This window comes from Neocloeon triangulifer, unplaced genomic scaffold (assembly GCF_031216515.1).
Source record: "Neocloeon triangulifer isolate White Clay Creek 2 clone unplaced genomic scaffold, ASM3121651v1 ptg000003l, whole genome shotgun sequence".
NCBI lineage: Eukaryota > Metazoa > Arthropoda > Insecta > Ephemeroptera > Baetidae > Neocloeon > Neocloeon triangulifer.
In genome coordinates, this window is record NW_026775546.1 from 3,138,998 (window position 1) to 3,165,056 (window position 26,059).

The following is a 26,059-nucleotide window of genomic DNA, read 5'->3' on the forward strand; positions in this document are numbered from 1 at the left end:
AAATATTCTCTGTCGCTGCGGCGGCGGCGGCAAATGAGCGAGCGTGGAAGCGAAATTTTAAAAGGCTCGCAGCTATAAATCACTCGGCGCCGCCAGCAACATTGGAAAATAATGACGAAGAGAAGCAGTGTAGAATATAGTAGTGCTCACGGCCTGATGGGGAATTATTATTGTTCCCTGCTCCTGTCGAGACCGTATTTTGATTTAGGGAAGGCAGCTGTGTTTGAATTTTTGGAGCTCGAAAATTAATTATTTTTGCCGCACGAAAAGTCTAAATAATCTGTGGCTCATGCTGAAATAATAATTTTTTTGGGACAAAAAGGAAAATTTATAACAAAAATTGTAAACGTGGATCATGTTTATTAAAAATGATTACGAAAAAAATCTACAACGTGTCATTGTTTCAAGAAAATGATGCTACTTTTTGTCCACAAATGATTTTTTGAATAATCATTTGGGATATTTTGTAAAGTGTTTAAATTTAATCAAAGAATTGAAATTTCAAGCCTGGAGAAATTTATAACGTTGTTCAACAACTTTTTGATTTTAAATGTCGTTTTTATTTCAAATGAAAACCGGCTCTGCTCAGAGTTAAAATTTTACAACCAATGCACGAGAGCTGAAATCTTTTTTGCTTTTATGCACGTGAAGTGGTTTTAAGTTGTGGAGCCAACTGTTGCGAACATCTGAAGGTTGAATTTTAGAGCCACTTAAAATAAAAAAAAGCTGCGGATTTGAACCAAGAGGGTTGTCCGGACACCAAAGCCGCACTCGCCTATCACTTTTAAAACCAGTTGAAAAACTCTTCCCCGGATTCTTCTTCTCTCTATTCTTGTTTCTAGTTTTCCTACGCAAACAGCACCACGTGGCCACAGCGAAATTATCAGAGTGCAAATTTTCAAAGAACAAAAAATGTTTCGCGGCGAGAACGAGTTAGATTAGCCGGCGTTATCTTCTGCAGTTGGATTTGAGCGCGCGTCACGTTGCCCAACACGTGACCGCCGTGTCTGACTGAGTTTTATCTTAATGTTGGGCGAGCAAGAGTTGGTCCCTCCCTCGTTCAAAAGAGGATTTGCAAATTACGCGCAGGGATGAGTCCCTTGGCACGCGGGCGAGAAATTATTTTGCACTCGCGCGCTTGGCAAATGAATTTATCGCCGCTATGTGCGCCGCTCCAAAGTGCAATAATCCCCAGATTTATATATTATTCGTCGGAAGAGGGAGAGAAAGAGACTTTTAGTAAATTCTCTTTTCATTTTGTAATTAGAAGAGCGTATCACTCAAATTTAGAACATTTATGGCCTTCTTGTATAAATTTGAATAAAAAATAATTTATATTAAATTAAATAGAGTTGGAAAAATATGATTCTTGTCATTTTGTATAATTTTTTTATTCGTTGATTTATTCTTATAAATGGGTCTTAAGTTTAATTTTAACCCAGATTAGATGAAATTCCCCTGAGAGATTCAAATATTGCTTTTCTTTTACTAGATTTTGTTGGTTCTAACTTTTCGTCTCCTTTTTTTTACTGGAGTTTTTTCCCATACATGAAAAAACGCGAGAGTAAAAAATTGAAAAGCAAAAGGAAGAAAATTCCTCGCACAAAAATTATACAATGGACTAAAATTCGTCGGCCAAAATGTTCATTCTTTTATTTTTCGTGCCGGAGCCCTCGTCATTAATTTCGCCGCCAGCATTCTGGAAAAAAATGAGAAGCAGCGGGTGCTTCTGGCAAATGTTTTTGCAATTAGCGTGATTGCAAGTGGCGGCGGCGGCGCACGCGAAAATGTGCGGAATTTAATAAGTGCGCGGGTGAAGTAACGTGGAAGAATAAATAAGCATGAGAGGCGCGGTGCGAGATTTGCATATGAGCGAGCGCGTCCTTGATCAACACGACAGAGCGGAATTGCTGCTGCGTTTATTTCATCATCTTCTTATTATTTTGTGTGCGCCGCCGCGTGCATCTTTACGAGCCAATTTGCAATTCTCTTTGAAAATAAAATCCCAGAGACGAGCGTATACACTGAAGCGGCATTTCTAATTTAAATGCCTTAAAGGGCGAATCAAGCAACGTCAAAAGACACCGAGTGTGTTTCCATGTTTGCTGACGAGAAAACCTCATCCAAAATTTATGTGCAGATGATTTTGACCTCAAGAAAGGAAAAGTTTCAAAGTTCATTCTGCTACGACTAGATTGTTTTATTTAGGTTATCTAACTTGCAACAATCAGTCAAGCAGTTATTTTTGGTTATCCACAATATCATACTTTTATTTGAATTGTGAGATTTTTATCTCTATTGCAACCTAATCTGGGTACAAGTTATGAGAGACTTATCCGATCAATAGTACAAACAATTCAATTTTGGCTCGGCCTATCAATTATAATTCTGTACTTTGGATTTTTTTATAAAATCGCCGGGGACTTTGAACCTATTAATTCTTCAAATACAGCGAATCTTGAAAGGTTTTTCCAGAAATCTAAATAGTTGCTTGTTAAGCCAATTCAGCCATTTCTTTGATAATGATGACGACACTTGAAATATTTTCAAGTAATTTTTTACCTCAAAAGCATTTTCTTTTATTATTATTTTTTTAATTTATCAAGGACAACTAAGGGACTGACATGAAAATAAATAATTTTTTCTTCGGTTGTTTACAGCTCTGTGCATTAGTGAAAAAAGCGCAACAAAACTAATTTGTCGATTTGGACAAACATGTTCTTACATTGTCTCGATGAAAAGTATCAACACATTCGCCGCGTCCTTGCAAAGTTTCTGCGAGATGACTTTTCGATAACTTGTTAAGCCACAAGGTTACTTTGGTCAGTCGCTCATTTTTTTATTATGCTGATTACACGCGCGCCAACACGTGTCAAGCGTCAAGAAAAGTTTGAAACTCTCTGTAATTTGCTCATTACATTTTTTTTTTTAATGAAAAACTCTTTTGTTCGGACCAACAATTGTTATGAAGTGTTTCTATAACAATAATGACCGAGTCACGTTTTGAGCAATCACGTTAATTCTCGCGGTGAATAAAAAGCTTTGCATTATAGAATTGCGCGAATTTTTCCTGCTCGGGGGAGTTGAAAAAGAGTTAGTGCGGCATTTTGCACAGTTGCCCGTCGCACGTGTTTCGTTGGCGTCCGCAAAGAAGGTTGAAGCACGTGGCCCGATAAGTGCCAAAACTGCTCAACAATTTGAGCCAAAGCTGACAAAAATTCTTCCAGATTCATAGAATCAATCCTTCTGTACCGTTTATTTATGTCAAATATCATTTTTTTGTAATTAAATTTATAGTTGAAATAAATATTGTTGTAACAATTATTATAAAATAAAAGCTGAAACTTTTTGGTATAACTTCTCTTTGCCTTTAATAATATCTTCAATGCAAATTTATAGGAAAATACTTAATTAAAATAAGAGAAATTATACCAAGACCTCCTTTTCTTTAAATAATATTTTTTCAATGCTAAATACTGATAATACGCCTTGGTAACTGTAGCTTATCTGTCTGGATTTTTTTTATAACCGGAAATAGCCACTTGCTACCAGTATCCGCTAAACTATAAATTTAAACAAAAAAAGATTTGAAATTTTAATATCAGAAATTTTATATCTTCACTTCATAAAAAAATTAACAATACACTCGTTTTTTTCTGTCTTTTTTTTAAAATTTACATAATCATAATAAAGATTGATTTTCAATGAATTTGGCTTGCAAAGTTTCTTCCATTTCAGTCGAAATAATTATTCTCAGCACGTTTGCGAAAGTCAAAACCAGTATATCCAATTAACGCGGATTGTCCGGCTAGTCTGAATGTGCTCTTTGAAAACATTAGTCACGAGATGTAGAAATCTCAAATCCAGACGCTGAATTATCACATTCGGTGACAGTTGAGAAAAAACAGGGTTAATTCGTCCTGCTTCTCTTTTATAATTTAAGCCGAGAACGAAATTTCACATCCAAATACTTTTCTAGAGCACCTCTCTTTTTTTCTTTCTCGGCCGGCGGGAGAATCGAGTTCACGTGCATAATTTTTTTAGTCAAGGAATCTGCATTCCGAAGTCATCGGATCGTGTTGGAAAAGAAGAAGACTTGGCACAAACAGCCACCGGACACTTGGTTTCAAAACTTTTCTGAACTCGTCATCTGATGGTACACTTACTTAAATGCATATTCGAGTCCAACAAACTCGATTCCCACGCACGTGCGACGCTTCTTCAGTTTTCCCCTCATCATCACACGCTGCTGCTGCTGCGTTCATTCCTTTTTCAGCCGCTGGCAGAAAAATTAGCAAGTTGCGCGAAAAGAAATTAAACAAACTTTTTGTACTTTAATACATGTCAGCATTGGTCTATTCAGCTTTAGGACATTAAATTGCGGCCGTAAGTTTAAAAAAGAAATTTAAAGCCAAAATTTAGTACAAATAAACTGAATTTTTAGTTTGGCTTTTTGCAACAATTTAAAGCAAAATTCAACCCAGTAAAAAATATTTGTAAAAATATATTATTTTTTGTCTAATAAATTTATGGCAAATTTTATCTTAACTACAAAATTAACACTGACAAAAAAAATTCAGAAATTTCAAATCATTTAAAATTACATCCTTTGTAATTTATTCTTGAAATTAACTTATTAAATATAAAATTAATTATTATTGTAGGTTGCGTTTGTAAGTTTAAGAGTACGCTATGTTCTTGGTTAATTATTTTATTTTAGGGAGGTGTAATTATTTTAATTAATTTAGTTTTAAATCCTTTTTTTATTAATTAAGAAAGCTTTTGATATTCCTGATAATTTGGAAAACAACTAATTTGAATGACTCAAATGGATTTTGTAATGTTTTTCTTTCATTTTAGTATTTACCAACATTATTGATAGTTAAATAAAAGAAATAAAATTTCTCAATGTGACCACCGTATTTTTCTCAATTTTCACACATTTCTTGTCCTTTCAGGATGTGTTGTTCTCTTATCAAAGTTAAGTTGTTAACTGTTCTAGAATGAAATTTCTCCACTTTTTTACACTCTATCATTGAAGTGGTAAAAAACTGAAATGATAGCTGCATTATTTCTGATTATACATGTTGATGATAAACGCTCTAGATTTTTCTAAAACCAAATTAATTAGTAAAAAAATGTAATCGTGTGCTTCCGGCGGGCGAGATAGATTGCCAGCGGCGAAATCAAATATATCACATTTCAATTTTCAACGCAACGTCCTGCCTTTAAAAATAGCAACTCGAACATGTACCAGCAAGTCTCACTGCCAAAGGGAGCAGCCAACGATGATGTTGTGCCTCTGATTGAGCGACTTGTTGCAATAATGCGAAGAAGAAGTGCCGTGCAATTTTGCACGTCCACTTCTTTTCACCGCAATTATATATTAAAAGTACGGCTCGCGTTCCTCGAAGAAAATTAAAATCCCGCCGTTTGTGTGTTTTTTCGTGCGAGTCGAACATAATAGCGATCATTTGCATGCGCTGCCGAAATAAATTCCGGTTTTGTATGCTAATTGCGCGGCGGAATGGAGCATTTAAATGTGTGAATTGCGTGCCATTATTATGCAATCGCCGGATTAATCGCGAATTGTGTGCGAGCGGAGAAAATTTCGTGACTCGCGGCTCTTAGCTTTCGGCCTGATATGCCGCAGGAAAACGCGTTGCATTGTTGTGGAAAATGTTTGACTTCGTGTCGGTTCGACTGTGGAATTAAAAGTATATATCAACGCGTGGGTTTCAAAATAGCCCAGCAACGCACGACGGAAAAATTGGAATAATAGCATTCATTTGGTGGTAAATTGTTGCTGGAAACTCTTGGAAAGTGATAACATAATTATTTACCTGGCAGTTTCAAAGAAAAACCGCGTGAAGGGTAATTTTATGTCCTTTTGAAAATAATTTACTGAAAATAGTACAAACAAAAATAATATTTTAAACTTTTGTATTATAAACTTTTTCACTATTTATTAGTTTAGAATGATTTCAAATTTATTAAACTCTGGAAGCAAAATTTCTTTTGAACTGACCAAAACTGGGAAAGCTGTTATGATTTTGATTAAAAAAAATGAAAAATTATGTTTTAATTCCATGAACATCTCCTCGAGTACCAAAACTTATTCACGAAAACAATTCAAATTTTTACAAACAATAACTTAGAAAATGGAAATGAAGAAGTCGGGCTTGTCCTCGTTGTAAAAATTGTTTTTATTAAAAAGCAAATGGTTTTTTTTAACAATTTTAACAACGAGGACAAGCCCGACGTCTTCATTTCCATGATCATCTCCTCAAGTGTCAACTTCTTCAAACAAATAACTTAAAATATTGAAATTATTAAGTTATAAATAAATTAAAACTATAATTGCTTCTTATAAGGCATAAGATAAAAAAAAATGTGGTGGTATTGATCAGTTTTGACGTAATTTAAAAAAAGCAGCTAAAGTATAGCACAACTCTGTATAAAATTTAAAATTTAGAGGGCAATTTTCAATTTAAAAATGAAATATTCCTCTTCTCCTCTAACAAAAAGATGAAAGTGCACCATAAACATGAGCATTTTTGTTTCTTTTTTTTTTTAATCAAAGTATACCTCGTTCGTGAATGTTATTTTACGGTGCATGAAGCCTCGGTCCCATCATTTTGTGTCATTACCTGCGCACAAAGAGTCAAAATACGCCAAATATATTGCCAACGAGCCAGCGCGATCCCTGTGCAATCAGAGAAGATAATGAAAGGAAATACGAAAACCATTAACGGTTTTTTAATGAGTTTTTTACGTTCCATGGCAAACAATTTGGCTAATGTCCTCGGCAAACAGAAATTTAAATTTGAAAAGGTGCTCAGAGCAGCGTGGCAGAGACAACAGGAAAGTAAGTGTTGGCCGGCGTGATTATTATCTTGGTCAGCCAGCAGAGGAACTGATGCAGAACCCTGCTTTTTCCATAGTATAACAATACACATGTTTCCAAGTGATATATTTGTATGGCACTGCTATCATCATTTTTTTTTTAATATTATTCAAACAAACGCGGCGTGGTGCGATGATCCGACCGCGATAAGGCGAGAGAAAAACCGACTGCTGGAAACAATTACGCCTGGCTTAGTTTTTAATCTAATTATGCAAATTTAATAGTCCTTTTTATGTTAAATTCGCTTCGTGTGTTGCAGGTTCGGACTACATTTGGGGCACAGGACCTGTTGGAAGAAAGTGCGAGAGTGAGTATATTAAATTTTTCAAACATTCCTCACCCCGTCGTCCCTTTTTATCTTTTTTACTTCTGCCGGGAAGCACGTCGCTCGTAAACATTATTTCTTCTCATTTCATGGTAAAATGCCCTTTTCATCATTTTTTCCACTGCCATTTGTCTCCCGGCATGCAATTATTTGGCAGAGAGCACCCGGTCGGTGGCTGTTTCTTCTTTTTTTGTTCATGTGCGCTAAAAATAACTCCGGAATTGCCTGCTGCTCTTCTACACACACTCGAAGACGGCACGCACGAGGAGAGAGTGAGGCAATAATAAAAAAATGAGGAGTCGATGCTGGCGTAATTTTGGACTTCCTGCTCCCCAAGAAACAAAAAAATTCGTACCGTGGCTCTTTTTTGTTTTATTGCTGCCTCGCAAAACTTTACAGAGGGGTCTGCGCAAAAGAGGCGAAAATGGCGTTTTTCACTTTCAGGGAAAACCGTGTTAATAAATTTTGAAATATAAAGTACCACTTTCAGCTGATTTTCCTGTTTTGGGAAGAATTATTGTGCCGTACATCACTGTATGTTTGTCGGTTTGAAAATTTCTCGCTTTCCGACAGCTCCGACTGATTTGCGTCATCATTCAGAACACCTGCGTACATTATATTATGAATCATTCTCCCCCGCAATGATGGAAAAATTGAGCAAGAATTTTCCTTTCCTACACCTTGATCTCGGTATATTCGAGAATTTGTGTGATAAAATGAATCAATCGTTTTGCCTCAAAATCCATATCGTCAATGGTAAACTTGCCTCCCTGTGGGCCGCAAACTGATGTATTATTCATTGCACTTTGTCCTCGTAAAAGTTCAGAGCTCTTGGGAAAAAATCAATATTTAATTATCGTATATAGAACTTTGAAAAGAGTCCAACTAATCAGGATATCAAATTGGAAATTGGGGTTGAGTTTGCATTAAAAATTTAATCACTATTAAAATTGAAGCTAATACACAACAAATTTTTAACTCTGAAATAGGCTCGGAATAATTTAGGTGATTTTTATGAAGAGCTTATTTAGATTCTTTTCAAATCTGCCAAAATATGTGGCAAAGAAGTAAACAAAGATGAATATTTTAAACATATCAAAATTATGCGTTTTAAGATAAGGTGTATTTAGGCGAAATTTTTATCAGGCCGTTTGGAAAATATGCTAGATTTTAAGTCAACATTTTAAAAACAACAATCGGTGGTTAAAGATGAATAATATAAAACAAATGGGTGATTTTTGGTGAAAATCGTTGCAATAAGGTAGTTTTCAATGTTTATATTTAAATGATTTTATTTAGACTTAAAAAAAAAATATTAAATTTTTCCATTTTCAGGTGAAAAAGATTTTACCAACCCCCAATTTGGAGTTTTTTTTTTCAATTTTTTTTTCATATTCTCAATGAAATTCTATGAAGGACTGAGCTGCACTTTTTTTTTAGAGATTTTCATCAATTGTTTAAAAATAACTTCCCTAATTCTAATTAATGCCTTTGTGTAAATTAAAAATTCTACTTTGAAGTTTTAAAATGATTTAATATTGTAAGGTAAACAAGAATTTGATTACAATTTAGTAATTCTTGGAAAAGCACCCCTTAAATTTTGAAGCGTAATATCCTTCCTGGAAATTCTTTATTAAAAAAAGGAAATTAAAGTTTCCATTCAAATAACTCAGGAAAGAGACACTTGGTATGAAATGTGGCGCGTATATATTTAAGTCGATAGATTTTCTCCGAACTAATTCCACTTGCACACGGGACGTCGTAAAAATTTTCCACAAAATCCAAGTGCTCTCCGCCGGCCAATAACAATAAAACTGCCAAAATTGCAGAGCGCACTCTTCCACAATTCGGTGCGCGCGTGGTTTAATTAAATCGGGCGGCACAGAATGCCATTATGCACATCGATCTGCGAAACGGCCCTCGGATTCCGCAGGCCCATAAAATTTCGAAATGCTGCGCAATTCTCGGGCGACATAAACTAAAAGCCCTCATTGTCCGTGTGCCAGGGGGTTGGTTTCAGGCAGAGTTATTGCTTTGATTTTGAGGCTGTTTTGCAGCCGGCGGGCGGGTGTAGTGGCGCGGAGCACAATCGCTGCGACGCGCCGATAATTGCGGGCATTTGCATATTAATTGGGGGTGCGACGCTCTCTTCCGAAACCACCCCCGGAGGCCTCGCCGCAGTTGTTGCGAGCGAGCGACGCCGGCCGGGTAGCAACCGAGCTGCGCGCAAATCCTCTCTTCCTTCGCCTGACGCAATCGAACAAATCCACCCCCCGCGTCAAGGGGTAGTTTACAACCGACACGCACTCCTCGGATTTGTGCCGAAAATAATTGCAACATCGCTCTCGACTAAAAGCTCTATTAAAATAAATCGTTCTCGGACAATTACTTTCCCTAAAATCAGAGCTTCCGTTGGACTTTTTTGGTGGCACTTTTCCTCAAATTAAAATTTCATTGTTAAGGGATTTCGTACAATATTGATTTTACTCAAAAATTGACAGCTCCAAAAGTTCCCTAAAAATTTCCATTAAATTTTGAGCTCAAACTACTTGTTGAATGATTTTTTTGCTTAATTATGATGAAATTTTTATCAAATACAGTTAGAGAAAAAATTATAAAAAATTACATTTTAAGCAATATTAATTTCATTTTTCCAGATTCCTTCATTTTTTTTTTATCATATCCCTATGGGAAAAAATTATTGTTAGTGTACGAAAGAAATAATCATCAAAATTTATCGGACCTTTTGTTTCTTAGAAATGTATTTCTGATTCGGTAATTTTAATCTTTTACTTAAATTTCTTTGAGATATTATTTATCAAGATTAAAAACAACAATATTTTTTATTATTAAATAATAACATGTTGAATATTGTAGTTTTTATAATTATTTCCTACATTTTATTAAAACTGCAATTTCTTTACAATGTTTTGTATTCTTTAATGGATATTTTCAGCACAATGCTGGCGTCCCAATATAAAATACACCGAGTCGATATTCGTTGAATTAGATAAAGCTCTCGCGCCGGAATTCCACATTGAAGGAGGCTTTTGATCTTTTCCGCAAATCACAATTTGCTCGCTCGAGATTGCCACAGAGAACGTCTGAATTAACTAAGTAGCGCTCGTTCGCCCTTTGAATAATTCACCGCGCCCCATAACAAGCTTAGCAACTCTCCCGCGGGGCTGTGCGATGCGGTTTCGGAAGAGGCTGCATCCTCTTCTGATGGGCTGGGTTCTTGGAATTCGGGATAAGAGAGTTGCTATGCGTTTCCCGAAAGTGTCCGAGGTGGACGAATTTGATAAGAGACGTAAAGCCAGGGGCATAATAATGCTTAGAAACTTTCATGCTGTTTCATGCTGGGCTTGAGTTAGTTGACCGATGAGACGGAATTTGTCTAATCCCAGGCCACATCACACGAGCTTATTAGCAAACTAATAATGCTTTTACACAACGTGCTCATATTGCTTTTGATATTATGATGCTCGGAAACTTTCACGATAACAAAGCTAATTAAATTTTATGATTACACAAAGCCCGCAAAACTTTGGCCCGAAAAATTGAATTAGTTTGCACAATAATTATAATAAATCCCCAATCAAAATACCCTTTCATTAATTTGACCACCAAAAGCTTTCCAAAAGTTTTCAAATAAATTGTATAAAAATAAAGTATCCAGCTAAATATGAATAAAAGTTACTTTTTTTAATTTAATTCACCAGCTTTTAATTTAAAAAAATAATGTCAATGATTTTAGATTTTTAAGGTATTTTATACTGCCCAAAAAAATTCGAGAAATTCCATTCAAGTGGTGTCTGCTTTTAGCAAAGAACCTACTTTATGCTTTATGTGTAAAGTATTCAAATTCTTAATGCTTCAGTTTATACAACTGTAATTGAATCCATATGGAGATCTCCCCATTTACAGTTAAGCTTAATACTTGTCCAGCAGAAATAAAACCCTTTTCCGCTCTGCTATTAACCATTCATGATAATAACAAGTTCTTTTTACTGCCCATTTTTATTCGCTGCAGGGACAACTCGAGAGGAGGCGGGCTCATTAAAACTAGTTTTACTACACGGAAAAATTATGTCAATATTTATCAGCTCTTTGCTTTGAATCAAATCAGTCTCCAGAGAATATCAAAATGCTTTTTGGAAAGCATGTTTTTTTTGTGAAATTAAAGTGCTGTGATGAAATTTTCCCATTTTGGGAAGCAAAATCTTCTTTTTTTGCCTGTTCGCACTTAACAAACTCTGCGAGCATATCAGACTAAAAAAATTATACGCAGCCACTTTTTGCGGAATCCAATTTGGAGCGACTCGAATTAGCAAAAAGCAGCCAGTTTCGCAGCACAGCAGAGGAAACGTACAACTCCATTCCGTAATATAATGTTAGTTTACGATCGCAGCGCGCTGCTTTTTGTGTGTATGCCCCGCGTACGGTGGTCAAATAGAATTTTTTACAATCCGCAGTGCGAGAGTGTTTGTAATTTGAATTTCAGAGCAAAAATGTCGGCCCGTATACGAAAAATAAACGCGAAAGTTGCGCCGTAAAAATGCAATAATAACACCAGTGTGTGTTTTAATGTGCAAGAGGTGGCCACGTTTTGGCCGGAAATTGCAAAAAGGAAAAATTCTCTGCCCTCTGGTATTTCCAATTTCTAAAGCATAAACCCGTGAATTTTTTAAATTACAGTGAAATAATTTCAATCTGAAGGAAATTAAAACTAGTTTATGATAAACATGGCCTATTATACAAAATTTGCCGTTACAATGATCCCGCAAGTAACAATTTAAAATTAAAATTAATCTTATTCACACAGTGAAAATAATCAAGTTATATTTAACTATATTCCTTATAATCTTCTACTTTCTAATCTTTCAAATTAAATTAAATTTGGAATTTTTGAAAATATCTTTATTAGGTGAGAAATTTTATATAAAAATTTGCACTTATTTTTTCTATTCATCAGTTGTTGCAAAATATACAGACTTTTAAATCAGTAATATAATGGCATTTTTCAAAGAAAATTTGGCTTAGTTTTGATAACATTATTCCTCGATTAAAATGAAACTTACTTACGAATTTTTTAACAAAAGAAACTGAAAGAGGGCAAAGAGGCAAATAGATTGATTATTGATTCCTTCCGATTCCTTCAAAAAATGAATTAAAAATATTGCAGATCTAAAAATTAAATTTTTCCTGAAATTTTACTTTAGATCAATCAAAAGTTTTTTGCTTTATAAAATAGCAAATTGATAAAAAAAAAAGGATGTGGTGTCTGTAGGATAAATCATTAATTTTTGGGACTTATAGGAGCTAAAATTTTGAGATAAAAGATTTGAGCACAATTTAAATTATTTTTCGGTTCTATAATAAATTAGGGACACCGCCGAGCATGTATAAAGTTGGAGCGGTCGGAAAAGCGAGCGAGAGTAAAAAAAAATCAGCTGAAGCGAACTTTTATGGATGGAGTAAAAAAAAAGAGAGACAGCTCGTGTTCGATTGTGGCGCTTGGCGGCGCTGGCGTCGGCCGGAGGCCGCGGAGGCCTCGCTCCGGCACTCTTCGGATGTTCGAATCAGTTTAGTTGAGCAAGGCAGTGCGTGCGGTCTGTCGGCATGACTGCTCGAGAAGGCCGCTGAGCCGGCGAAATGCAGCAGGAGGCCGCTGCCTGCCCCCTGATGAGCCTGCTGCTTTGCGAGGTGATGCAGGCCCCCGGGCCCACGACCGCCCCCGCATCGACCCCCGGCACCGCCGACCAACTTTCGGCACTGCTCGCCCAGCTGGACAAGAAGATGGCGCCGACGATGGCGCTGAATGTCGACGCCGACAACTACATGCTCCGCCCCCGCTCCTCCAGCTTCACTGCCCCCGGCTCCACCGCCTCCGGAGGCGGCAGTCTGTCCGCCGCCAAGTCGCCGTTGGGCCGCATCGGCCCCCTTGACCTCGACGAGCTGTCTCTCCGCCGCCGCCCCCGGACCGCCTCAGAGGCGGCTGCCGCCTCTTTTGCCGCCCCCGAATGCGCCGTCGCCCTGTCGAGCCACCTCCTGAGGTGCGACTGCCGCCCCCGGTGCTGCTGCCAATGCGTCCCTGTTTCAGAGTGCCAAGCCTGCTTCCACGTCGTGTGTGCCGCCTCCGCAGCCGCCCCCAACGCTGCCCCCTGCCCCCGCACCGCCATCCAGATTCCGCCTCTCTTCACCAGGCCAATTGTGAGTATTTTTTCCAAATTTTACAAAAATTTATTTCAATTAAACAAGCCTGCCGGCTCTTGAAACTCGACCATTTTGCACCATAAAATCAGAATTTCCTAAAAAAGTTCCTTAGAATTAAAAGGGAATTTGTGAAAAAGCCAATTTCCAATATAAAAAAAATAATAATTTAGTTTTTAGCTTCAATTAAACTTCCAAAAGTTACTTCAGTCCTGGGGGAAAATTCCTCAGTTAGTTTGCAATGCACCTCAAAATACGGCATTTTGAGCCACCGGCAGTTTTGTTTAGAAAGAAACTTTTCCGAGCCAGAACCGCTTCTTCTTTGTCTCAATTTTTCTTTTCAAGCTCGGTATAAAGTTGAGCTTTTTGGAATTATTTTCTTCGGTTCTCCCCCCAGGTGCAAAAGTTTGCATATCCCGGCCTTGCGCTTTGTTTCAAGTCGGTTGTGCGCCGGCTGCATAATATAAATTTCTCCGGCTCGCTCACGCTTTTCGAGCAGCTGGAATCCCGGCTCAAATTCCACCAAATCCCTTTTGAAACGGCCGACGTTGAATTTCGGTTTTAATTAAAACTCAAAACAAGTCGCAAATCCCTTCGGAATGAAGAATTTTAAGTAAAAAAGAAAAGCGGCGCTGCCGGCCATTTTTCCTCTGCTGCTGGAGAGTTAAGGGTTGATCCGAGGGGCGCGGAGGGGTGGCGTGAGTGCAAGTGTGTAGTCACGTAGGCAGAGGAAAGGAAGGTGCAGCCATATCTGGGAAAGAAACTTTGAAATGGGCATCGGTTCCGAAAAGCTGCTGCTCAAAATGAAGCCGCCACCGCCGCTTTTCCGACCCCGTTCGCGGAACAAGCATCAGCTGACTTCCTGCTGGGCTGTTTGCATTGTTGCGAACTCACTCGCTCGCACCTGGCCCCTTTTATTGCCAGAAAATAAAAAAAAATATAAAAGTTCAGCCGACTCGCGCCGAGCGCCGTCGTGCCGCAGTTTCCGCAGCAATTTGTCACTCGGATGCGACGAATGTGTTGGATGCGGGAAGCGACCGGGGTTGTGGAAGAAAAAGTTGAAAAATTGCCGACGATCGCGGTCGATGGGTTGGAAACTCGGGTGGTTGCATTTGAAATTCTGATTTGCAGCAATTTTTTACTCGCAACGAGGGGCAACTTTTTCAGTTCCATTCTTGGGGTTGGATATAAATTTTAAAAAAATCAAAATAATCTTATTATTTCCATTATGAAGTTTATAATTATAGAAAAGGGCTGGAAATTTATGAGAAAAAGAAAATTTTAAGAAATCATTCAGCTAAATTTTTTGAAATTATGACCTTGTTTGAAAATCCAATGTTATGTTCTTGAAGTGAAAACGTTTTGGCAGGGGTTCATTTTCTAAATGTGTATTTCGGTATTTTCAAAACATCAATTTCGAGCTCAACAAATTAATTTTAGCTCCGAGATTTGCCTTTTGCCTTTTGATTCAAACACGCCTCTCTGATTAATTAAATGCGTATCTCTCGATCCAAGCTGAGACAATAGCGAATGAATAATAGTCAAATTCCACCCTTCCGGCGATATTTGCTTCCATCTCGAGTCGGCGCTCCAATTGCTGCATGTTAACTTGTTATTCTGGCGGGTGGAAACGCTACATGGCAACAAAAGCAACAACTGTTTGTTCTTCCGCGCCGTTCGTTTTCGTAGATGGGATAGGAATTCGAAATGAGAAAATTATTCATCTCCGAAAGCGCCCTGCACACCCTTCGGCAGCAAACGCCGCCGTATGTGTAATTATCCCGAGACAAGCAGAGGGTGGGTAGTGTGATTTGGTTTTCAGATTTTCACTCTCTCGAAACGCCCCCAGCCCGGCCGTGCGTACGATAATTTACATGCAGGGCCCGAATTAATTCACAGCGCCTGACGTCTGCACACGAGGTGCATCCGACGATTAAATCTAATAAACGCACCATTGTTGAGCGCGGCACTCATTTGAGCATGTCCGGCACTTCCTCCATTAAAAAAAAAAAGAAAAATAAGACAAGTCGCTCTCATCAGTGTAAATTTCTACATACATACACACAAGCCAGGCATTCCTCACCGCCTTTATTACATTTTCACGGTTGTGTGCCCGCCGGACTTATTGTTAGGCATTTTTCCGCTCCAACCCTACCTCACTGTGAAAAAACGCACCTTCACTCGCACTTCCGCTCCGGCTCTTCCTCTCGTCCGAATTCGCCGTTCCTCGCGCACCCCCTGATAGCTGAAAATGAACAGGGTAATAATTGGAGCATCCGCAAGTCTATTGTCAACGAAATTTTAGTTAAAAAATACTTCCTAAAATCAATTAAAGGAGCGAAATTTTTGAAAAAATGTACAATAAATTAATTGAGATATTAATTTGAAAACAAAATTATTTCGTATTTTGAAAATAATTCATACCCACAGTTTTTGCCGCTCTTGTAGATCATTCTCCTGTAGCCCTTTCCCTGCTGTGGAAATCAAGTTCGCCTGTTGTTAAATATGTTGTCTTCGTTTGGAGTTCAACCTTAATAGCAGGGTACATTGTAAACAATATTTCTCAAATCTCAATTGATTTTTGTTTTCAATAATTAAAACAACCGGAAAGAAAAATCACGAATTTATTCCCTCTGCGTTTTTAAAATGTTTAATTTTTTCAGTCTAAATTTTACATCCTCTGTGAGCATTTTCATTTCTCTTTGATGAGTTTGGATGCGCAAAAGGAAGCCTTGCAAACCCTCCCTCTATCCTTTTTAAGCCATAGATTAATTTTTCTCATTGCTGCTTTTCATGTGTGTGTTTCGGCGTAAAAATTGCCGAAATTACTTTCTCCAATGGTTTGTACAGAGAAACCGGAAAATGCGCTCATTTTTGCGGGTGAGAGAAGAAAATTAAAAGGCTTCCTGGCCGTGCAGTGTATGTGGATTGCTTTTGCTTTAATTTGTGCCTTTTAAAAAGGCAACGCCGAGAAAAGCTGCTTCTCGACGGTACATAGAAGCGCCCCAGGGATACATAGCGAGCGCGGCTGACTGAGTACATGGCCATTGTAGATAGGTTTCTCTCTCCAGCAGATCGGCTGTTGCGGTCGGAGCGATTTGATTGGTCGCTCGTCAAATAGAAGAGGCTCTTTTTACCTGGCTCGCCTGCAGGTGCGCACCGTGTGCCAACTTTTTTCTTTCTCGCACCGGCCCGGCCGAATCCATCGAGATTCGCCCTCAAATGAACGAACACACATTATATCCCTGATTTGCGGAAAAACATGAGCTCAAACTTTTCAAAAGTCCGCTTATGTGTGTGTCTAGAGTTGCGTGCTTGGGTACAGTTTCACCTCTCTAGAAAGAACTTTTCGATGGAGAGAGAGAGAAAAACTCGTTTTTCCCGCAACACAATTATACACAAAAGCGTGTTTTTCCGCAGCTTTGTAGGCTACAGATCAAAGGAGCGAATTAGAGAACCTTTTTTTCCTCTCATTAATTGCTCGGTGGCATTGTGTGCACCTAAACACCTATATGGTTTTTTTAGAGTTATCAAAACAAAGGGAGTCTTTGTGTTATTCAGGGATGTGTGTGTTTTGAGAGTTCAAAAGGAAAGGAAAAAAGTAAACGTCGTCGGCCATGTTGGCGTGACAAAATAATTTGAATAATTTCGAGATAAAATTTTATTCGCTCGCTCGCCGAAGAAATGCAGTCGGGCCGGCTTTTGTGAATTTATAGCTCGACTTACGAGACAGAAGTGCTGCTGCTTTCTTTCTTCCCGGGCACGCCGTTTCGACATTATTACTATTCTCTAAAGAATATATAAAAGAGTCCAAGGGAGGGGGGATGTTAGAGAAAAAAAGGCGACACACCGAGTGGAAAAAGAAATAAGAGGACCAGTTTTATACAACATTCATTTAATATAAAATACGTCGTTCTGTCCGGCGTGAAAATTGTGCCGATCGCCGAAGGTCGCCTTTTGTATAAAAGTTCTTCTTAATTTGGCGCCACATAAATTCAAGAGTGTCCCCACGCACCGAAATGACCTTTCCAAAAGTGCCGCTGCAGCCCGACTAGGGCTCATAATTCATTCTTTAATGGCCGCTGTGACCAAAAAGGGTACATAACTCCCCTTAAGAAAAGGAGAAGAAATTTTTCGCTGAAAGCGGAATTTATGCGCAAAAAATAAAGTTAATTTTCCAGAGTACATAAAAATATGTCTCGGAGCGATTTGAATTGTATATCAGATCCATGGCATTGCGTCAGATGCTTTTCGGAATTCGCTGAAGCCAAGTCTGCAGCCATCCGAATTCTGCCAATCGCAGCAAATTTGCCCGAATAAAACCGAACGCAGCATTTCCTGCGTGCGGAAAGTGCTGAGAATATTTTGTCGCACGCTCTCTCAGAAACATTTTTCCAATAATTCATTTTCTGCGATCGACTCGTTTCTTTTCCTTTTGTTACACACGCAGGTGAAATAAATAAAAATTGTATATATAAAGTTCCACTCTGCAGAAGCGCCCCGCGTGTTTCTGATTCATTATACACTGTTGGTGATAAAACGCTCGGGCTCGCTGAAGGTCTTTTTTTTTCAGAGCGCTCACGGTGCTCATTGAATGTGATTCACTCGCGCACGCATATGCACATACTATAGGAAGTATATATAGTACGGTGAGAAGAGTGCCGCACTCCAGGTGCAGCGTGTAATTTTCAATTTGCATTTCATGTTTAACCTTCGGAGCAGCTGGACGGCCGTTTTCGCAAAGTTTTGCACAACATTGTTGAGCAGAGAGACAATTAAAAGCAATAACAAAGCAGGAGAGACAAATAAAGAAAAGGGGAAATTGGTTGAGACATCAAAACAAACGCATTTTCCGGCATGTGTATTTTTATCAAAAGTGCGCAGGTTTTTAAAATGAAAATTTAACTTTGTTTTTTAATAAAAATTTAATTCTAATAAAAATATTTAATTAATTGAAGAAAGCAAAAATATCAGAGTGTTTAATTATTTCAATGGTGAGAGAGGGGATCAGTTTTAATCATTTTTCCAACTCTTTGCCTCTCTCTAATACCATTTTATTGATGAAAGTGATGATCAGTTTGAGTTATCTGCTCTCATACCAAAAACAAACCCCCTGTAACGAATGAGAGCGAAATCCATCCAATGATCCAATCATTTTCCAAACTCAACAAGTCGCGTTCTCCCCAGCAACAGAAATAGTAATTATTTCCATCAGCAAGCCCGTTCGTTGCTCATGGCAGAGCAATTTCGATCCCCCGGGGAGGCGAGTAGAGAGAGATGCAATTTTGGACATTGCGGTAATCCGGCGGCGCATGAGGTTGGTTTTCACAGCAAGAAATATATATATATAATATTTTGCTGCAGAGCGCGCGTGGTGATTTATGGTTTGGTGGTTTGGGCGGCCGCATCCCAGGTGGGCCCCCGAAATGCACTTCTTTTTAGATGCAAGACGAAAAAAGAAAGAAAACACGGCGCTTTTGACATTTTTATTAGCCAGACCAAACACATTTTCGGCTATTCAGACTAAACACATTCCTAAAAAAAGAACTCGAGGAACAATCGGACTTGAAATTGTATTTTATGAGAAAAGAGAAATAGGAGAGTTGGGGGATTAACGCGTGTAAAGTGTCTGGAGACAGGGTTGGTGATATCCTCAAGATGGGGTACAGGTGGCGAGGGCTGAGGAAATTGCATCCGCGATTCTCACAGGGAGCCTCTTATATTCTTTGCTAAGAGGTTGTTTTTCTCTTTTGCTGCTGCGTCGAGCAGGCGCGCTTGCCGCTCTTAACTAAATTCGCAGCTTTGTTCGGGGTCTTCCTCCCCGGTATTGATTATCTATTTGAACAACCCCGCCAAGAGAGTGAGTCTATATTTGCCCAAGCAGCTCTCGGGTCGCTGCAAAAGCAGACTTATATATTTCGGAAGGAGTGATCTTCGGAGACATATACGAAATTATTCATTCATGCGCGAGTGGAAAAGTTGGCTGTGATTACGAAACGGATCGGAAACGCCGGAGGCCTGCTCAAAGTTTCCTGCCCGAGATTAAATTCGCCTCTCTCTCTCTCTGCGGTGTTGTGTGAAATCCAAGTTTGTTTGCAAAGTTTTAATGCAGACGTGCCGAGTTCATTGCGACTTTTTGTTTGCCGACTGTTCCCTTTTTGGAAAAGATATATGCAGCATTAGCGATTCGAAACGTGCCGTGGTTGAACGCATTTTCACCGGAAACGGGCGGACTGAAAATATTAATAAAATGGAAATCCAGTGAGCAGGAAATTTTGATTAAAATTTTGATCATTCATCCAAGCAATTTGCGATATGATATAATCCCTTTGTAATAATTCTATCTCTTGAATTTATTTATTTTTGAAATTTATTTAATCACATCATTTTTTCGGAAGCAATTTCTTTCATCGCTGGTTTTAATTAATTAAAAGGGAGTGTCGAAGCAGCGAGAGACAAAAACACGCTCTATGCCTTTCGTGTGGCTCTTTTATTTGAACTCGCAAGGAATCGACCTCTCGATCCTGCACCGCGCGATGAGCGTGGATTCGAAACGCTCGCCAGCCGCTTTCACATTTCCATTTGTGCTCGCTCGCTTGCTCGCTAGCCGAGGATATATACGTGTAATTATACTATTCGGCTGCTTTTTTCCATCCTCAATAAAGTGCGCGCGCGACTTATCTCGTGCGAATTTATATTTATTGCACTCGGCGTCGTCGCCTGATGAAATTTGCGATGTTGGCCACACTACTGGCGGTGGTGCTAAATTTGCGGTTAACTGGGTCAGAGCGACTATTGACAAAATTTCGTGAGTGTGGCGGCCCAGCGTGCTCGCGTTCTTTTTTGACAAAATTAAGACACAAACCCAAAGGGAGGTAAAAAAAAGATAAGAAATTAATTATACCGTTCAGAGAAACAATAACATTTAATACTTATTAATTTTAACTCTGTTTTAGAGAAAATGAACGTGAACTAAATTTGTTTCATTTTGTTTTATCGTTCTCTTGTGCAAATACGGATTTTCTTAACTAACACAATGTAATAAAGGGCACAAGGGCAGCTCACAAAGACGGTTATGAGATTAAAAAAAAAACTCGGGTCAAACGGTCAAAAGGACCTCATTTCACTCTCATTGGCTACTTTTTATCGCAGGTTGGCCACCTTTTTCGGTTCAGATGCACTTAGAAACACAATAGGAATCGAGCGGTTAGTTTCAACTATCTCTCTCACCGGCAGCCTTGAATAAAAATAAAAATTGACCGTTCAGTGTCATCATATTCTTTTTCCAGTTTCTTATCGCATCTTTTGAGATAATTCACTCTCAAAACGAGGGCAATGATCGAGTCGCTGCCACATTTAATGTTCAATTAAATCTAGATTGCATTGTGTGTTCTGTTGGTAACCAAAAGTAATCCTATAAAAGCAATTTGCAAATCGAAGCATTTTGTGTGCAGAAGAATCGGCCGTAATTGAAAAGTTACAAAACAAAAGAGACCCTGCCTCTTGCGAAATGAAAAGCCCCATTAATTAATCGCGTTAATCGAGGCAGATAAAATGGTAATTCGATTCTAACGAGCTCTCGTGTGTGTATATGTGCATAATGTAATATCTGAGTGCTCTGCGGGAGGTGCTCGGCAGCAGCAGCAGCAGCCGCGGTTGAGCAATGAGCGAGCAATTGAGGCTGCAGCGATTATCAACGCTAGGCCTTTTATCGCACCTCGAGAGCAGCTTTCCGAGAAGCGGCGCGGAGCCAGGCCGTCTGCTGTCCGCTCGTCGGTCGCCATCTTGATCGCGCGATGGGCTAAATGTGGACCCAATTCGGCCCAGCGGGTCACTCACCTCTTTTGCCATTTCTCTAGCACCGCAAGTTGGCAACCAAGGTTACAATTCGAAATTAGGCTAATCGAGAACAGCCCCAGGGTTGAATGTTGAATTCTATTAAAAAAATAAATAATTAATAATATTAAAGAAGGTTTCCCGCCTAATTTTGGCGATTTTACTTTCGATTTTTTTTTTTAAAATTGTTTCAAGGTAAATATATCAGCAGGCAAGCGAGATGAAGTGGCATTCGCAACCCTTTCTTTATTTCTTCCTTTTTTATTAAAAAAAAAGAGTGCTAGTTCAAAGCATGCACTTCTTCTTCTTCTTCTCCGCCCCCGAGTGCTTTACAGCCTTGCCAAAATTTCGCAATTCGCAATTTCGCGAATTTTTTGCAAGCACTCTTGATTCTTCGGGGACCAATTTTTCGCTTTTACGGGCCTTCCGGTGAAGTTCCCGAGGGACTCGGACCGGCCCCGGCCGCCCGGGGGCGGGCGGAGGCCGGTGTCCCAGTTAGAGGTCAGTGGATGTGGCAACGTGCTCGCTGCTCGGCTCGTTTTTCGTGCGCACAGCTGTACTCGAAGGCAACTGCTTGTGCAGTCCCATCATTGGTCGACGGCTGGACCAATGGCGGCGCAGCCGGCGTTCTCGCGTGCTCGTTGCTATGCCGGCTCTCGAGGCCCCGCGACTGCATGCCGTGTGCACCGGCAAGCTTTTCAGGCGAACTCGCTCTCTTTGTGTGCCGCTCACGCTCAATTTTTCTCCTTCGACCTTTTCAATCCGCTCTTGTGTTGGAGTGCCCTGGTGTAAAAAATAACCAACACGAGCTGCTTGCAGATTTTTTTTATCCCATTCCTCTTTCTTTCTCTCCCTTTCATTCTTTTCGGGGGATGAGATGTCTCTTTTGCTGAAGAGCTCGCAATCTCGCTGAATGAACGTGATCTTTATTCGCCAAGGACGTGTCAATTTCGGCTCGAAATATTAGAGGCGAGGAAGACCTGTTCTCCGGTTCGGTCAAATTGATTTGGGGAAAATTGGAGAGTGTCACCGGGGGCAGGAATTGACAGAAATAAAGGAGATCAAATTGGAAGCCGGCACATATTGCACTCTCATATTACTTTTCGCTACAAAAAAGACCAAGTCAGTCAACGGAAGAATAAAAAACCATGTTAAATAAAAGAGATCGGATCAAGTGTTTTACGTTCAAATTTGAGATGGTGATGATTTGTCGCTTTTTTAACAAATAAAGCTCTCAGAAATTTTAATGAAAGACCTTGGAAGGTGTTTCATTTTTTTTTTTTTTTTTTTTTATTCATTAAATGCATGGAACCTATATTTTAAGACTTTCAATTTCAATAATTATATCTCACAATTTGTTTTCTCCGATTATCCCTTTTTGTTTGAATAATTTAAGATTAAAATAATTAGTTTTTAAAGTTTTCAATTTATTGAATCATTTTTTTCTGATGAAGCAGAAATTTTTACCAATATTAAGATCAAAATCTATTTTCTATAGTTCCCTTTTTAGGACTACAAACAGAATCAGTTTAATTGAATTATAATAAAACTTTGACAATATATTTTTTCCACTTTGTAGAAAAGCTAAAGCTCTTGAGAGAATAGTGATTTTAATTGTGCAGCTAAACAAATTCCGGCAGAAACCTACTTGGCGCTTTTAGAGCCCGCACGACCAGTTATCAGCCGCCGCTGAAAATAAATAGCAAAAAGTTGGATAAGTTGTGGCCTCTAGAGCTCGGCGATGGCGCCGTCCTCCAAATTATGAACACAAGTAAAAAATCGCGCCGACCTTAAACTGTTTGACCAAGCGCGCCACAAAACACACATAAGTCTTCTTTCTCTTTTATTCTCGTCCAACCGAAAAGGAGGAACGAAATTTGTGATCTTAAGTTTTCCACTGATCCCTGCCAGCAAATTGCTTGCAGCGCAAATCCGCTTTGCCCGAAAGCTTTTCCTTTGCCGACATTTTTAAAAGGAAAGAAAGAAAGATGCACTTGTCTCTCTCTTTCGTTTAGGGGTTGCTTTTCCTTTCCAACAAAGAAAGAAGAAGGAAAGTGAGCGCGCCGAGTAGGCTCTGCTGCTTTTCTCTTCTCTCCTGGTTTTCTGCCTCTCCACATCCCGTGGGCGAAAATGCATTGCAGCTGCGAGGGGAGAGGGGTTGGCGTTTGCCGGCTTGGGGAAGGTCGGGGGTGAGTCAGTGCAGAGGGGCGCAAAAGTAAAAGCGGCCCAGCGACAGCAGCTAACTCGCTCGCTCGCTCTCAAAGTCACTTTCAAAGCAAAAATCAATCGAGCCGGCTGGCAAGTACGTGTTTCACTCGCCGCTCGCTCGCGGTGCAGTTTGTTGCACTTGGCGCCGCCTGCACCACCTTGAAACTCATCGTCCTTCCTGGTTGCACATCCCATCTCGCGGCGGCGGCGGCCGATTCGTCTGCGGAAATGCTCCCCGTCAAGATGATTAAGATTGCTTGAGTGAATAAAAAAATCCACACCTCGACAAGAAGTGCAACTCGAGTCGATCGGAAATTGCTTGACGTCTGAATCGATTTTCTCCGAGTTGTCAGGAAATTGAAATAAATCTGAAAGCTTATAAATTTGATTCAGAAAATATTGAAAGTTTAATAGAAAAACTATATAAGATTAGTTTCATTTACCACTGCCAGACCACTGCAATAAGTTTTATTAAATATTGCAAATTATGAGCAATTGTTTTCTAGAAGCTAATCTTTTGCGCAAAGTTTCAGATAATTTCTAAAAATAGATGCACTCAATGAGCTAATTAGGTTGTTAACGAGGTATAATCTATTTACAAGTTATGGAAAATTTCTAAAAATATGACTGAGCTTGTAATGTTCTCGAACTTCAACTAATCTATTGCAAAGATTGGGGAAATTTCTAAAAATAAATGCACTCATTTCACATGATTATTTCACAAAAAGGATTAATCATTTTTTTTTATATCTCTGTGTCGGTGGACAAAAGTCCAATCAAGAAGCAAAGCTTTGTATAAAATATTATCGCTTATCATTCGGCGGGGATTATAATGAATCAAACGCCGCATCGTCTGGGAAAGCTCCGAGTCAGCGACTCATTTCACCTCTGCTGCTCATTGAAAGAGGTGCCGCGAGAAAAATCTAGGCTGTGCTCGGAGCGGTATGCATATCTCCTTTTTTTTTCTTATATAATATTCCCTCGCCTTTGGATGTTGAATGTCATGCTCAAGTGCAGGAGCTTGATGCTTTTTTTAGTGGGCTAGGTTCTTGGTTGGTTGGAAAGAGAAAGAAAGAAAGATGGATGCTGATTACCCTTCCTTCAAAGCGCACCAGCACCTCATCTCATTATCCGTGCCTATACTTAAAAACCGGCCGGTGTCTGCTGCCGGCACCAAAAATAGATATTAACAGAGACGGAGAGAAAATCCACTCCAGCGCCTCGTAAAAATTCTCTCCGGCTTAATATATTTTATATATATTGTGTGAAGTTATGTGCAGAGACTCCCAAGCCTTAGTTCTGGCCTCGGAGAAATATTTTAATGGAGACAAATAATTCCCAACTCTCGCATTAACAGAATTTTTCTTCTTCCAAGTTGCTTAATTTTCTTCTTCTCTTTTTGCAGCCAATTGAGGATTGGACGGCTGACAACGTCGTCGAGTGGATGGCCGTGCTGAATTTGTACAGATACGCCGGGGTGTTCAAGTCAAAAGACATCAAGGGTTCTGATCTCATCTTTTTAGACCGCGAAAAACTTCTCGTGAGTTATATTTTTTTTCTGAAAAAAATTTCTAAAATTGCTAAATTTCTGTTTTTAATTGCAGAACATGGGCATTAAGGACGAGTTCCACCAAGAAACAATTTTGAACAGCGTCCGGGAACTGGTGAACAGCGGCAAGGTTGATCCTCTGGAGGCGCCAAGTGAGTCCAACATCAACGGGCAACCACACAACCTACTCGAGCACTCCTTCTCAAAGCTCGAAAAGTGCGCCAAGTGCAAGAAGTTCCTCAGGGGCCTCCACCACCAGGGCTTGCAATGCAAAGGTGAGAAATTTATTTCTTTAAAAAAAAAAACTAAAATTGGAATATTCATTTAGTTTAAAAGTAATTTTAACACTAACTAAATTTACCAGTAATGTCAAAGTTTTTTACTTCTTTTTTAATCAATTTAATCTTGCTCTAATTCAGATTGTGGAGTTGCGGCCCATCGGACTTGCTCGGCCACAGGTTTTGGTCCCTGCAGCCCCAAAGGTCCTGCTCCGCCCCAAACCGTGTTCGGCACTCCCCTCTGCGCTCAGCTGACTGACCTGCCAGCGCCCCTTTTGGTCATCAAGTGCATCCAGCACCTCGAGTCCAAGGCAAGTCAGGACCCAGGCCTTGATCTTTACAAAGTCTACCGGACCACAGCTCCCGCCAACGTTATTGCAGAATTGCGGCGGAAACTCAATGAAGGTATTTGTTGGAAAAACGTAGAAATTTCAGTCATCACTAACGTAAATCTTCATACAGATGTGGCCAGCACGGACCTAAGTGAATATGAACCGGCGGTAATCGCAAGCATTCTCAAAAAGTTCCTTCGTGAACTGCCGGACCCCGTGATACCCGTGCAGTGGTACGACAAATTCATAGAAGCATCAAGTAAGTAGAAATTTAATTTTTATTATATAATTTTAATTCTTTTCCCTTGAATTGGGATTCATTGCGGTTGATTCATTTAATAAATTTAGTTAAAAGTAATTATTTATAAAAACTTCTTAAATTGTATAATTGAATAAACTAAATGATTTTTC

General features: G+C 39.3%; 1 protein-coding gene across 3 annotated transcripts in view; it reads left to right on the forward strand.

Moving 5' to 3' along the window:
• The window catches only part of LOC132193089 (phosphatidylinositol 3-kinase regulatory subunit alpha), a 54,811-nt gene that overhangs the window by 26,403 nt on the left and 2,349 nt on the right, over positions 1–26,059 (forward strand). For all 3 annotated transcript variants that reach the window (XM_059613469.1, XM_059613470.1, XM_059613468.1), the window contains exons 7-12: positions 7,167–7,214; positions 13,336–13,445; positions 24,895–25,029; positions 25,094–25,313; positions 25,458–25,721; positions 25,779–25,907. In XM_059613469.1, the coding sequence (XP_059469452.1) occupies positions 7,167–7,214; positions 13,336–13,445; positions 24,895–25,029; positions 25,094–25,313; positions 25,458–25,721; positions 25,779–25,907 (906 nt within the window). The remainder of the gene's footprint in view (positions 1–7,166; positions 7,215–13,335; positions 13,446–24,894; positions 25,030–25,093; positions 25,314–25,457; positions 25,722–25,778; positions 25,908–26,059) is intronic.